This window comes from Trachypithecus francoisi, unplaced genomic scaffold (assembly GCF_009764315.1).
Source record: "Trachypithecus francoisi isolate TF-2019V2 unplaced genomic scaffold, Tfra_2.0 Lachesis_group2, whole genome shotgun sequence".
In the NCBI taxonomy this organism is placed as follows: Eukaryota; Metazoa; Chordata; class Mammalia; order Primates; family Cercopithecidae; genus Trachypithecus; species Trachypithecus francoisi.
In genome coordinates, this window is record NW_022681465.1 from 162,642,297 (window position 1) to 162,657,386 (window position 15,090).

A 15,090-nucleotide genomic window follows, 5' to 3' on the forward strand; every position below is an offset into this window, starting at 1 on the left:
CCATCACTCAGAAGTATGATTTCTATATTGTTAGTGTACATTTAGTTATTCACAAAACTGTCAAACTATATTTTCCAAAGTGGCTGCACGATTTTACAATCCCATCAAGCAATGCCTGAGAAATCCAGTTTCTCCTCATCCTCACCAGCAGTTAGTGCTGTCACTGCTTTTTATTTTCATTGTTCTAATAGGTATGGGGTAACAGCACCTCATATTTTTAAAATATATTTTTGTCAGTGCTTGTGGTTATTGTATGTCAGTACAGGTAGAAAAAAAGTTCAGAAATATTTTGAAGATAATACGTAAAATAATCTGACTATTGTAAAAACACTTGGCAAACCTAGAAATCTAGTTAACAAAGATGGTGGTGATCTGGTTGGTCATACCTTCATCCAGGACAGCTTGCCACTGAAGTACATGCTTTGGGGAGGAAGTTCTAACACTATACGCCTGACATTGCCAGTCTCTGAATCCAGGCAAACCTGCAGGACAAGGTGGATTCTCACATATTCTGTATTGTTTTCTGGGACCATTACAATCCCTTGCTTCAGAACCTAGGCTAGAAAAGAAAGCACAAATAATCAGTTTTACTTTTTTTATGTTAACTACCCAGTTTTTAAATTAAAAGCCATTATATTAATAATATATAACCCTTTATATTATATTCACTTTTGAAAACTTGGACACATTAAATGTTAGTAGTAGCAAGATATATTTATTTCTTTGACTATATACATTTTCTAATCCTTGATCAATATACCTTCCACAATACATGAGGAATAAAAGCCCACTTGCCATGAAAATGATAAATTGGAGTAAAGGGCAGAGACTGAGGGGAAAATAGCCTTCAAATGCCCATTAAGAAATCTGATTCTTAGAATTATTAAGGAGATGTTTTTAAATAAATTCATATAAATTCTTCAAAACTGCATGTGACCTCTACACCAATAGTTTAAAGCTCACAAGCTGGAATGACTTTCTCACACTTTCCTAGAATTCCTCTAGGAATAATGGGGTTTAACAAGCTGATCCCGTAATAATTCCTGTCTGTACCTGTGCTTAGCATGTTTCTGTTTTTCATTAGTCTTAGCTCTTGCTGTCATTAATTTTGTTCTCATTCTCTTTCTTATCATCCTTCTGCTCTTCTCCCAGTTCCTGTAAATGTTCACATAATTTTTCTAATATACATCTCCCTGTTTATTGAAATATTTTATAGATTTATTCAAGAAATAATGTTTTGTAGCTTTCATTATTTATTCTTAGAAGGGTTGGTCTTTATTTTCGTCTTAAAGGCAGTTTTTATTTAAAATAAATAATTTGAAGGACTTTTCTGTTTTCCAACGTGAGTAGAGTTTGAGGGGCTTCTTTTGCTTTACAACATGCTTTGTCAGTAAAACCTTTGCATTCCAAACCTGAAGAAATGCCCTCCCCCAACCAGGAACTTTGAGTTTACCCAGGACATTTGCGCTCTCGACTGCTGATCCCAGCACTGCAGGTTCGGCTACAAGGACTCCACAGGCTCCACTCTCCGGCCAGATGTTCAGGTGCTGAGGTCCTGCTGGTACATTCTCCAGCCTTACACCACTATTCCAAAAGTTATGTCTTAGGTGAACAAATCAGGGCACAACTGAAAATCATTCTCTGGCCTATAATGTCACTGGAATTGCAATTAAATCAGGTCTACTAGAGCCACAAACACAGGGAATTAGGAAAGATCAAAAGTAAGTTGGCACTTGTTTTTTTGTCATAGTAATATAATTGCCCAATTCTCACAGATACAGTCTTGTCGGGAAAGCAGTGCACAAATATTTGTTATTATAGTCCTAAGAATTCAGTTCTTGTTATGGAGATACGGTAGTGGGTAGGGAATCTGAGGTTGCACAACCAGGAAAGAAAATTCAACACATTTAAGAAACAGATAATAATTTAAAAGGGACAAAAAACTCAGAGTAATAAGAATGGAAACAAGAAATAAATGTCCTATGTCAAAGCAGACATTTTTAGCAAATTTAGTAATTTTCATATGAAATGTCAGTGACTCGGTACTTTTTTAACTTTGCAATTTTTAAAAAATACTGTTTGATTTTAGCACTTTCCTTTATGCTTGTTTTTTTTTTTTCCCTGAAAGAATTCCCATCAAGTTCAGCCATTAACATTATAGCAAGTTGGTTTGAAAGATGTGGGCAATTAGATGCTGAAATTCTGTCATTTCATGCCAATTATTCTGTACTTTACTTGGTATCTATTAACTGGTAAAGATAACTAGAATAAGAGAAAGGAGTGTAGTCATTCTCTTTTTTATTTTTATTTTATTTTTTCATTCACTGAAAACAAAAGCAGTGAGAGAGATTGCTGATGGTCACCCAGGAATGGTTCCTAGAATTTGGGGAACAGGTTATTAAAATTTCTCCTCATTCCTGAAAATCAAATAGATGATGGTCATAGCAAACATGGTAAAAGTAACAAAATCATATTGAGAATAATAAGTATGATTACAAGCATTTAGATTAGTGATTGTATAATGATGCGGTTGAGTAAGTTGATCCTCCTAGCCCTAAAGGAACTTCTACACTTAATGGCAACACAATTTACAAAGGATTTTGAGGAAATTACAGAAATGCTCTGATTCTCAGCTTGCTCATTTCTAAAATGTGAATGATAATCATATTTACCTATCAGTTTATTTAGGAGTTGAATGAAGCATTAAACACAATGTATAGCCCTTACCAAGGATTTAATAAGGGCTAACTATAATAATAATAGAGTTATAAGTATCATTATGTTAATACTTTCAGAATTCTAAGCAAAATTCTGTTCATTCTGATATTTATTCATCTGTTTTTATAATTTACTGTGATAATATTTTATTGCTATTTTTGGAAAAGAGAATTAAGAAGACTACACTATATAGTTTTGTGTGGGCTCCATTAATACTTTACTTTTATAGGCAATACAATGATTAGTCCCCGTAGATTTTCTCTAATGTCAACATTTAAAGTCAACCTCTTTTAGATTCAAAAAGATTTTAATCTAAACTTGAAAAACAAAATAAACATCAACAACTCAGAGAATATCAATATGCTAAGACTCTCATTAAATAAATTTGGGTTTTGTACAAAGATGCAGTTTACAAATTGGAAAACGAGAAACAAACCGTGTGAAAACTTCTACATTACTTACTTGTTTTAAGGACTTAAAAATGTTATGCCATTCATGGAAAAAAAAAATCCAATGTGAAAGTCGTCCAACTTCAATTGGTCCTATTGTTTTAGCCTACTTTAAGGGTGTTTATGTTTCCCAGAGTGCATATCATACCTCCTTGGCCATTTAGCAGCAAGCTGGCATTGAAAGACTGGGCTACAGTTCACAGCAGACTAAAATATTCTGGAAAGGACTGGGACCTAGATTTGTACATCATTTAAACTGTAACACATCTGGCAGATGAAGAGAAATGGACACAGATATGCAAAGCAACTTGCATACACAGATCAGTGAAATTCGAAGAAAGTATAGCATAATATTTAAAGTTTGTCACCTTGCAGATAACCAGATGTCTGGATGAAACTAGAGGATATCTGCTTTTGTGTCTTCTTTTTTTTTTTTTTTTGAGACGGAGTCTTGCTCTGCCACCCAGGCTGGAGTGCAGTGGCCGGATCTCAGCTCACTGCAAGCTCCGCCTCCCGGGCTTACGCCATTCTCCTGCCTCAGCCTCCCGAGTAGCTGGGACTACAGACGCCCGCCACCTCCCCCAGCTAGTGTTTTGTATTTTTCAGTAGAGACGGGGTTTCACCGTATTAGCCAGGATGGTCTCGATCTCCTGACCTCGTGATCCGCCCGTCTTGGCCTCCCAAAGTGCTGGGATTACAGGCTTGAGCCACCGCGCCCGGCCTGCTTTTGTGTCTTCTATATGGTTCTGTGCTTCAACAATGAGGAAAGTGTTAAATGTTTTGTTTATTATACAGTATGTTATATATGTAAAATAATCCTAATGATGCTTTCCATAAATATCATTAGGGTTATTACGCAGAGCAGCATGATTTGTTTCATACAACATTTGTACTTTTTAGCCTCAAAAAATAAGTTATGTATTGTTGAAAACACTAAAAAATTGTCTTATCTACTAATTCAGTGTGATTTATAAAAGTACTAAGGAATTATGTAACATAGACCACCTGAGGACAGTGCGTGACCTAACAGACTAATTATAGTTCTATACTCCCAAATTTTTATGTGGACATGTCTAGGAAGTTCATGAAAACACACATTTGAAAGGGGTCTGTGAAGATGTCAAAGGAGTCTGATCAGCCTCTGATCAAATCTTGTACATATATTGTGGAAAAGAGAAGAGGAGGAAGGAAAAGATAAGAAGAGGAAGCAAAAAGCTGTGTACATATGCACACTGTGATATGTTAGGATATTACAGTCTTCATTGTTTCTAATAATAAATTATGATGGCAATTTCAAGAATCTCAATTTGGGAAAATAAATAACTAAAATATATTACATAGAATCCTTCCAAACAGTCTAAAGTTCTAGTAAATTGGTATTTAATGTCTCTTTCCCCTCTTTTCATTCCTAGCAAGTACTGAAAGTAAAATACATACATTTATTATTTTTTAATAAATCATTTTGCCCACTAATCTCTGTGAAATGTAAATGCCCACACATTGATATTTGTAAGTTGCAAAATATGAAAATTATATAAAAAATATAAAAAGAGAAGAAGACAAGTTGTTTTCAATTTACAATGTGCTGTCCATAAAGAGTATATAAACCTCTTTGTTAAAAATCATTCAGAAGTATAGAATTCTATAAGCACCTTCTCAGATGTAATTATATACTCTTAGATTAACTAGATTTATACAATTTGATTAATATCACTAGAATGTTATCAATTACAAAATCCCAAGCTTTGTCTCTTGGATAGCAATGTACTGAACTAGCAATGTTTAGTGCGAGATTGCAGGCATTCAAATATTTTAGCAATACTGCACACAATGGCAGAGTGTTGCAAGCTATTTTCATTATGGCTTCTACAAGAGCTGGAAGAGATGAGTATTTGAAGAAGCCCACAAGGCCTGGAAAACTGAGAGGTTCATTAGTTATTTCAAAATACAAAGCATTACAGAACCTCTAAGAGAGTATCATTAACACAATTATAGGAAAACAAAACGTTTTACTTTTGTTTAGTAATTACAGTTTTAACTGCCAAAGTAAGTTTATTTTGAAGATTTCAAGAAGGTAAATCATGTTTATACATACAAGGGAAAAAATTATAGCAGAAAAATATTGAAGGTGCCAGATCATAAAAATAAAGAGATTTTTATATTGCTAAAAAACTAAAGATGAACAAGTTATGTGACGTTTGAGGATGCATGTTTGGTTATCTCTTATCTCTTTGTGTTTCAGGGATGATAAAAATGATTGCTGTTTCAGGGATGATAAAAATGGTGCAAAGTTTTATGATTCAAGCAATAAATTACTCAGCACAGTATCAGGAGGCTTGCTTGATATACAAAGGTTCTTGTACTTTTGTGTATATATTTAAAAAACAAAACAGACCCAAATTCTGATGCTTTGTTTAAGCTTATAGGAAATATTTGGAACAGTCTATAAACAATTAACTGATATTTCACAGAAATTCCCTCTAAGGAATCAGTTTCTTACTGATAATATATAGTGATAAAATATTTCTAGTTTTTTTTTTTTCAAAAATAGTTTGGATGTAAACAATTTGTACATTTTTCTTTTCTAATTAAAGAAATCATAGAAGTAATAAGTGACTGCATGCTTATGTCAAACAATCCAGAAATGTCTGCAGAAAAGTTATATTCACCCATCTCATTAATATACTCCCAGCCATCAATTCTACTTCCCTCCTAAGAGGTAATTTCTAGTTACACTTTAGAGTTTTGTGTTTATATTTTCTTTTTCTTTTTTTTTTTTTCTGTCTTTGAAACAAGGTCTGGCTCTGTCGCCCAACTGGAGTGCAGTGGTGCGGTCTCGGCTCACTGCAACCTCTGCCTTTCGGGCTCAAGCAATCCTTCCACCTCAGCCTTCTGAGTAGCTGGAATTACAGGCCTGCGCCACCACGCCTAGCTAATTTTATGAGTTTGAAAATATATACTTCTGTGTGTGTGTGCTTGTGTGTGTGTATACAAACTGTATTTTCCTTAAGTGTCAAATCATATTATAAAGTATCAATATTTCTGACATGCCTATCAGCTAACAGCCATGTCTTATAGATCTCTTCAGGTTAGAACATAGGTATCTCCCTCATTTTTTAACAACTACATTGTGACCGTTCATCTCCTAATGAATATTATTATTGTTTCTCATTTCTCCCCATTACAAACTGCATCCTTACCTAAGCATCTTTGTGTGCATGTATGTGTGTATATATGTGCGTCTGTGTGTGTACTTTCTTTGGATGATGTTCTAGAAGTTGAATACCTTCATTTCTGTCCATTTTTCAAATCAATATGTTTTTAAAATAAAATTCCACATAATTTCATGTTTTCTTCAAGTATTTCACCATAAGCAATCTATAGGTTCTTTATGTTGCTATTTATTTTCAAATGTAATACACATTCATGCTCTTCAGAAGCAAGCTTTCTGATCTTGCAATTGAGTACAGTGATAACAATTCTACTTTCCCATCACAGTATGCAAACTAGAAAATTATGTAAACTATTGATCTGTTATCTTTTGATTATGTTAACCATAATTATTAAATGCATGTGAAATCCATCTTCTTCATATTCCTCAAAGGAAAATTAATTTTCAACAGCAGTTATTTTGATCTGGAAATGTATACTAATAAATTTTTAAAGTCTTATGAAGTACATTAAACTACACAGACAGCCAAATATTTACTAGTCTCCAAATGTCAACTGGAATATTTTATGGATGATTATTATATTGACAAGGAAAAAATACTCAGTTGCTCTCCTAAGTCAATGATTTTATACTTGAAAGGATTCATCGGTGATGAGAAATTTTACCATTTATGCTATAATTTGTGCTTAATTTACTTCTGTTTAAAAAGTTAAAAACGTTCACATTTTTGCTATATTAATGTATATATATGACTCTCAACATTCTCATAATCAACAACAAATAAAATAAAACCCCACCACATTGATATTAACAAAACAACCACGGATTTTATAAAGTATAAATGTTAAAATTGATGAAATACTAATATTTTTGTATATACTGAAATAATTCCATCAGTGCTAAGCAAGTTTCTCAAGTTTCACCTAGTATACTTATTAAATTCAGACAACACAAATGACTTACCTTACCAGGGTCACAGTCAGTTCCATCCATTGGTGGGTCTAGTTTGGTTTTACATTCTTTCTCACCTTCTACCTTGCACCATAATCCTGTGCAAATAACATGCTGAAAACAAAGGCACACTATAAGGGGAAGGTATCACATTTTTTTAAGTGAAGCCAATCACTGTTAGGAAAGCTATTTTGGTAAAACAACAAAAATTATTTGAAGAAAAATATGCTTTAGGTACTTAAAATATTAAACCTGTAATTGAAATAGTATAGGGCTCATTTATAGTGATGGGAAGATTGATACATAATGATAGAAAACTCTGTTTACTAAAGTTAAATCTTTTAAAACTTCCTTAAATAAAACACATATGGTTACACAAGATACAACAGAAAAACTTAAGACAGAAATAATCATTTATACTATGACACATGGACCAGCTGGAAGAATAAGTGTTTGTTTTTGTGTTATAAATTCATTGTCTGCTGCCCTAAAGTCTATTCCCACTTATGCTCTGCTTTTATGCTTAAATGACATGGTTAGTACTTTATTAATTCATTATACAGTCTTGACCCCTGACACAATATAGCCTTAGTGTGTATGTTTCAGTAAATTGTTATCGATACTTTTTACCTCAATATGAAGGATTTTGACATCTTCAGAACACAATGAAAGTTTTCTAGGGAAATGTTAAAGGGATTAAAAAATACTGGGATAAGGCAGCTGAAACATGGCAACAATAGGCAAAGAGAACTCTGAGGAAATGTAATAGAAAAATTGTCAAAAACCTCAGACACAGCTATGATTGTGGTCAGCTCACAGACAGATAAGAAGAGGCCAACACACACATTAATAAAGACTTTCTATTTCTGTAAGGTGGTTGACATTTTTTAGACTCAAAAATATTGTTAACAATTGTGCAGAAATATGAAATCCATAAAGGACATTTAAAAGTGACTTAAAAAATTAGCTGAGTGTGGTGGTGCACACCTGTAATCCCAGCTACTCAGGAGGCTGAGGAACGAGAATTGCTTGAATCCAGGAGGCAGAGGTTGCAGTGAGCTGAGACAGTGCCACTGCACTCCAGCCTGTGTGACAGGGTGAGACTCTGTCTCAAAAAAGAAAAAAAAATGAGTTGAGTATTAAATCCGTAGCGAAGATGACTGTGTTACTACCTATCCAGACATTGGGAGAAGAGGGTGGAGGAGAACAGGTCAATAAAGACAGAACAAGTAGAAATGGGAAAGGCATAGTTATGAGAAGGTGAGCAGACCGGTGCAATGGGGAGTAGCGATATCATGAGGGAGAGTAGCAAAAAACAAGGTTGAAAAGGCAGAAGAGTCAGGAAAGACTAGGGACTTTATGTTTGTAGGGAAAAAGAAACCATTTAGCAGTTGACCAGCAGCAGATTGATAACATAATAGTTTATTTTGGGAAACTTATTATAGTGTTGGTGTTCAAAACAGACTAAAAATTACAGCAAAATTAAAGTTAACTTATGACTCAAATCTATTACATATATTTGAAAAATATATTTAAATTGTGACATGCCTATTTGAAACATATATTCTTTCAATATATTTAATATTTAATTGCTCTAATACTTATTTTGTTGCAAATCCCAACATATTATTTTCCTATACTTTAGATTTCTGAACTGTTTGTAGCTTTTAAAATTCAATAGTCTATGGAGAGAGTGAGATATATTTAATTTACCTTATTTTCTTTTCTGTGACCTTTTTTCCAGCTTCAAAATATGTCACACAAATATATCTTATTATATTTAGGATATAGTTTAGCTTAACTAGTGTGCTTCTAATTGCCCATAGCATTTACTAAAAATTCATCTAGAAAATTATTGTAAAGAACGCCTATAAACCATATTGCCCCTTTGTAAAATTTTAAACTCTTGAAAATAGGCAAAGAGGTCAAATGTTTTTCATGTACTTTTGTGGAGACATTTAAGAATATTTCAATTATCAGATGTCTAACCTGAGCATTTTTGTTTCTAAAAATTTTTCACCCATCTAGGAACCGTCTGTCAAGGATGTTTGATCATTATGGGGTCAAATGTTGGATTTTCTTTAGAAGAAAATTTCAAAGAAGAATTTTTCTTTACTTGCATTTAATAAAACTTAGTTATCTCATAACAATAGTTATTTTATTCAAGTTCATTAGTTAACCAATGCATACTGAACTGAAAAAGCAAATCTACACTGTAGTTTTGGAATAATGCTTGCCTGTTGAACGTTGTTGGTAGTCTACATTCTGTTCTTTCCACCATTATCTGCTGCTATTTGAAACGGCAGGTACTCTAATTGATTCCTACTTGAGACACTCAGAGCACACAAGCAAACTTGGCAGCTTTTCAAGATGAGCATGGTCACGTAGAATAAAATCTCTCTCAGAGATGTCTTTTACCCTTTCTGTTCTGCAGGTCTAGGGATCTTATGGTAAATAAATTACAGCCTCAGTCTAAAAAGGAACTGAGATTTAGAAATTCAAACCAAACTGTCACAAGGCAATAAAATGTTGCAGAAATAGTATGTATAGTTTTAACCTTGAAAAGTGGAATACCTCAGATATGTCACATTAGAGGTACACAATAGCAAGCCCTTTCTAAAGGGCAGGATGGGGAATTATGGTATTACATTAGAACCAAACACTGTCCATATGTTACACAGGCAAGAGTGAAATATTTTTTTCAACTTAGTTGCTGAAACCACTTAATAAATCAGTTAAGAAAATATCTATAACTTAAAATGCTTGGCATAGGAATCCACAACAGAGATGCACAACCCAGCATTTTCTAGCAAACGAATAAAAATAATACAACATTCCTTTGTTATGCTTCTATAACAAAAAGAGTTTATTGAAAGAATGTAATATGTACTTGGATTTTTATCTCAAATAGGCTTTTAAAATGTTACATAAATGTACTATGTATTGAAATGGAAGGTTAATTGTCCTGTACAAATCTTACAAAATTTATCTTCAAAGCTAACCTGTACCCATGCCTGTCTTTTACAACAAATAGTTCCATTAAGATGTTCTGAAATTTATGTTAAAATAAGACAATTTTAACTGCATATGCATTGAAGTAATAATTAATCCTTGGACATATAACTACCTTCTTTTCCCTGCATTACTGTCTGAAATACATTTTCAATAACAGATTGCAAAGGTAATTCAGATATAAAATAAAATTTTAGAAACATTCTTTTCTAATAACAGAGCTTTATTATAATTAGAATAACTGTGTGAGTGTGTGTGTGTATGAGACAGTACTAAAATAGGAAACAAAGACTCAAAAGGGAAAATTAAGCTGAACTCTAGTTCTTTATAAAGACTAACATAATTGAAAATTAATCAAGCAAAAAGAGAAGGCAAAAATAAATACTACTAGGAATAACAAATGAGGGCATAACAGATAACAGTTCAAACAGAAAATAGACATTATAATTAAATCTATGCCAATACACTTGAAAACTATATGAAATTGAAAAATAGAAACTTAAAATTTCTAAAGTGAAATCAAGAAGAAATAGAAAAGGTGAACAATTCTATAACCACAGACTAGTTAAGCCTGTTAAAAATCTTCCCACAAAGAATACACCTGTCCAAAGACGAACACTCTTTGAAGGAATGTAGATTCTTAACACACAGAAACGTTCTAGAGAACAGAAAAAGAGGGCATCACTTCTTTTTAACTTTTATTTTAGGATTAGTGGTACATATGAAGATTTGTTACATAGGTAAACATGTTTCACAGAGGTTTATTGTACAGATTATTTCATCACCCAGGTATTAAGCCTAGTATCCAATTGTTATCTTTTCTGCTCCTTTCCCTCCCACCACCCTCCCCGCTCAAGTAGGCCCCAGTGTCTGTTGTTTCCTTCTCTGTGTTTATAAGTTTTTGTTTAGCTCCCACTTGTAAGTGAGAACATGTGGTAATTGGTTTGTTGTTGTTGTTGTTGTTTTTGAGACAGAGTCTCACTCTTGTCACCCAGGCTGGAGTACAGTAGCATGATGATCTTGGCTCAATACAACCTCTGCCTCCTGAGTTCAAGCGATTCTCCTGCCTCAGCCTCCCAAGCACCTGGCATTACAGGCACCTGCCACCATGCCAGGCTAATTTTTGTATTTTTAGTAGAGACGGGTTTCGCCAAGTTGGCCGGGCTGGTCTTGAACTCCTGACCTCAGTTGATCCGCCCGCCTCAGCCTCCCAAAGTGCTGGGATTACAGATGTGAGCCTCTGCGCCCGGCAGTTATCTGTGTGTGTGTGTGTGTGTGTGTGTGTTTTTGTCCCAGTGTTAGTTTGCTGAGGATAATAGCCTACAGCTTTATTCATGTTCCTGTACAACTTTTAAACACTATGATATCCAACTAGAGGGAGATTTTAAAAGAAAGTAAAAGTAGTGATCTACTTCATTTATAAGATGTGAATATGCTAAACAAATTTTAACAGGCTGAATCTAGGTATGACCAAATTAGGTTTTCTTCTCAGAATACAGGTAAGTTTGATATTAGGAATTTAATTAATGTACTTGGGCACATCAATAACTTAAAATCTATGATTTTTATATCTGTGGATACAAAATATGTGATGCAATTTAACATTCACTTAAAAATCTTAGCAAACTAGTCATTGAAATTAATTTCTTTAAAGGGCATCTAAGAAAATCTACAGCAAATATCATAATAAATGTCAAATATGGCAAGTTTTCTCTTCAGATTAGGCACATGGCAAAGATGATATCTTGATACCAGTGTAAGGAGGTGAAGTTATGATATATTCAAAGAAGCAAAAAAGAGAAAAAAAAAATCTGTCAATCTACACTCCTGAACTCATCTAAAATTTTATTCAGGTTTGAAGGTTAAATAAGGACCCTCTCAATGTAACAAACACTGAGTGTTTACCTTCTACAGATCTGTCCCAAAGGTGCTTCTCAATGATGTTCTTTAAGAAAAAGAAATATGACCTTATAAGAAAGGACTGAAAAGCAATGGTAAGCAAAGAGACTGATAACAATGAGGATAAATCTTAATAAACATTGACTACATAATGTAACACTTAGTGGATTTAAACATTCATTATAAACCTTCTTTTAATGGGAAGAAATGTTAGAAATCTAGCTCATTTACATCCTAGAAACTTTATCCTTTAACAGAGAAGATTTGGCCACTGCCAGCTGACTAAGTCTGACATTCTCTTTCACCTCCTCCACCCCACATACATAGCTACTGGCAGAAGTAAAGTGATAGGCATAGAAAGGGAAATGTAACCCACGGACAGCCAATGAATGAAGCAGAAAGCTGCAGGGGACTCTTTCATAGTTACATCAGGAAGTGATAAAGAAAGGGAATAAGAAGAAATTAAAGGAGAACTGTTAATATCTATATAATGGAGGCCCCCAAAGAAAAGAAAACAATAAAAAGAAGGAAGAGCCTATTTTAAATTTTTAAAGAAAAATACAGAATTAAGATAAAAAGATTCCCCTTCTGGAATTGTGGATTAATTTCTCAAAAAACCAACCCTCTTGTAGGTATCAACTATAAACTGTGAACAGAATACAAAAAAACAACTTCCTGAAGGCTCTGGAGAGTGAACCAAGGCAACACACTTTTTGTTTTAAATTTAACTTTTGGCCAGGCATGGTGGCTCATGCCTGTAATCCCAGAACTTTGGGAGGCCGAGGCAGGTGGATCACCTGAGGTCAGGAGTTTGCGACCAGCCTAGCCAACATGGTAATACCTTGTTTCTACTAAAAATACAAAAACTAACCGGACGTGGTGGCAGGTGCCTGTAATTTCAACTACTCAGGAGGCTGAGAAGGAGAATTGCTTGAACCTGGGAGCTGGAGGCTGCAGTGAGCTGAGATGGCGCCACTGCACTCCAACCTGGGCAACAGAGCAAAACTCTGTCTCAATAAATAAATACATACATTTCACTTTTAAGTTCAGGGGTACATGTGCAGGTTTGTTATACCTAAACTTGTGTCATGGGGGTATGATGTACAGATTATTTCATCACCCAGGTAGTAATCCTAGTACCCATTACATATTTTGGCTGATCCTCTCCCTCCTCCTAGACTCTACCTTCTAATTGGCTCCAATGTGTGTCCTTCCCTTCCGTGTCCACAAGTTTTTTTTTTTTTTTTTTTTTTTTTTTTTTTTTTTTGAGACGGAGTCTCGCTCTGTTGCCCGGGCTGGAGTGCAGTGGCCGGATCTCAGCTCACTGCAAGCTCCGCCTCCCGGGTTTACGCCATTCTCCAGCCTCAGCCTCCCGAGTAGCTGGGACTACAGGCGCCCGCCACCTCGCCCAGCTAGTTTTTTGTATTTTTTAGTAGAGACGGGGTTTCACCGTGCTAGCCAGGATGGTCTCGATCTCCTGACCTCGTGATCCGCCCGTCTCGGCCTCCCAAAGTGCTGGGATTACAGGCTTGAGCCACCGCGCCCGGCCCCGTGTCCACAAGTTCTTATCATTTAGCTCTCACTTGTAAGTGAGAGCATGTGGTATTTGGTTTTCTGTTACTGCATTAGTTTGCTAATAATAATGGCTCCAGTTCCATCCATGTTGCTGCAAAGGACATTATCTCATTTTTTATGGCTGCATAGTATTCCACATTTTCTTTATCCAATCTATCACTGATGAACACTGAGGTTCATTCAATGTCTTTGCTATTGTGAATAGTGCTGCAATAAATATATGCATGCATGTGTCTTTGTAACAGAATAACTTACAATTCCTTTGGGTATATACCCAGTAATAGGATTGCTGGTCAAATGCTATTTCTGTTTTTAGCTCTTTGAGGAATTGCCCCACTGTTTTCCACAATGGTTGAACTCATTTACACTTCCATCAACAGTGTGTAAGTGTTCCCTTTTCTCCACATCTCACTAGCATCTGTTATTTTTTGACATTTTAATAGTAGCCATTCTGACTAGTGTGAGATGGTATTACATTGTGGTTTTGATTTGCATTTCTCTAGTGATTAGCGATGTTCATATGATTGTTGGCTGCATGTATGTCTTCTTTTGAAAAGTGTCTGTTAACGTCCTTTGCCTGCCTTTTATTGGGGTTGCTTGTTTTTTGCTTGTAAACTTAAGTTTGGTATTGATGCTAGATATTAGATCTTCGTTAGATTCATAGTTTGCAAAAATCTTTTACTTTGTAGGCTGTCTGTCCACTCTTGGTGGAAACTTGATGGTTTCTTTTGCTGTGCAGAAGCTCTTTAGTTTAATTAGATCCCCTCCCTCCCTCCCTCCCTCCCTCCCTCCCTTCTTTCCTTCCTTCCTTTCTTCCTTCCTTCCTCGCGCGCTCTCTCTCTCTCTTTTGCTTTTGATGCAATTGCTTTTGGAGTCTTTGCCATGAAATCTTTGCTTCTTCCTATGTCCAGAATGGTATTGCCTAGTTTGTCTTCCAAGGTTTTTTATAGTTTTGGGTTTTACATGTAAGTATCTAATCCATCTTGAGTTAATTTTTGTGTATGGCCTAAAAAGGGGTCCGGTTGCAATCTTCTGCATATGGCTAGTAAGTTATCCCAGCACCATTTATTGAACAGGTCTGTCAAAGATCAGATAGTTGTAGGTGTGCAACCTTATTCCTGAGTTTTCCCTTCTGTTCCATTGGTCTATGTGTCTGTTTTGTCCCAGTATCGTGTTGTTTTTATTACTGTAGCCCTGGAGTATAGTTTGAAGTCAGGTAACATGATGCCTCCAGCTTTGTTCTTTTTGCTTGATTATCTTGGCTATTTGGGCTTGTTTCTGTTTATATATGAATTTTAAAGTAGGTTTTCTAAT

At 34.9% G+C, this 15,090-nt stretch overlaps 1 protein-coding gene across 1 annotated transcript in view; it reads right to left on the reverse strand.

Moving 5' to 3' along the window:
* Nucleotides 1-15,090, reverse strand: part of ADAMTS19 (ADAM metallopeptidase with thrombospondin type 1 motif 19) — a 269,639-nt gene that overhangs the window by 91,800 nt on the left and 162,749 nt on the right. Inside the window, exons 11-13 of the mRNA XM_033181355.1 lie at nt 7,303-7,404; nt 1,454-1,584; nt 387-559 (exon numbers count right to left, since the gene is read on the reverse strand). Coding sequence (XP_033037246.1) covers nt 387-559; nt 1,454-1,584; nt 7,303-7,404 — 406 coding nt within the window. The remainder of the gene's footprint in view (nt 1-386; nt 560-1,453; nt 1,585-7,302; nt 7,405-15,090) is intronic.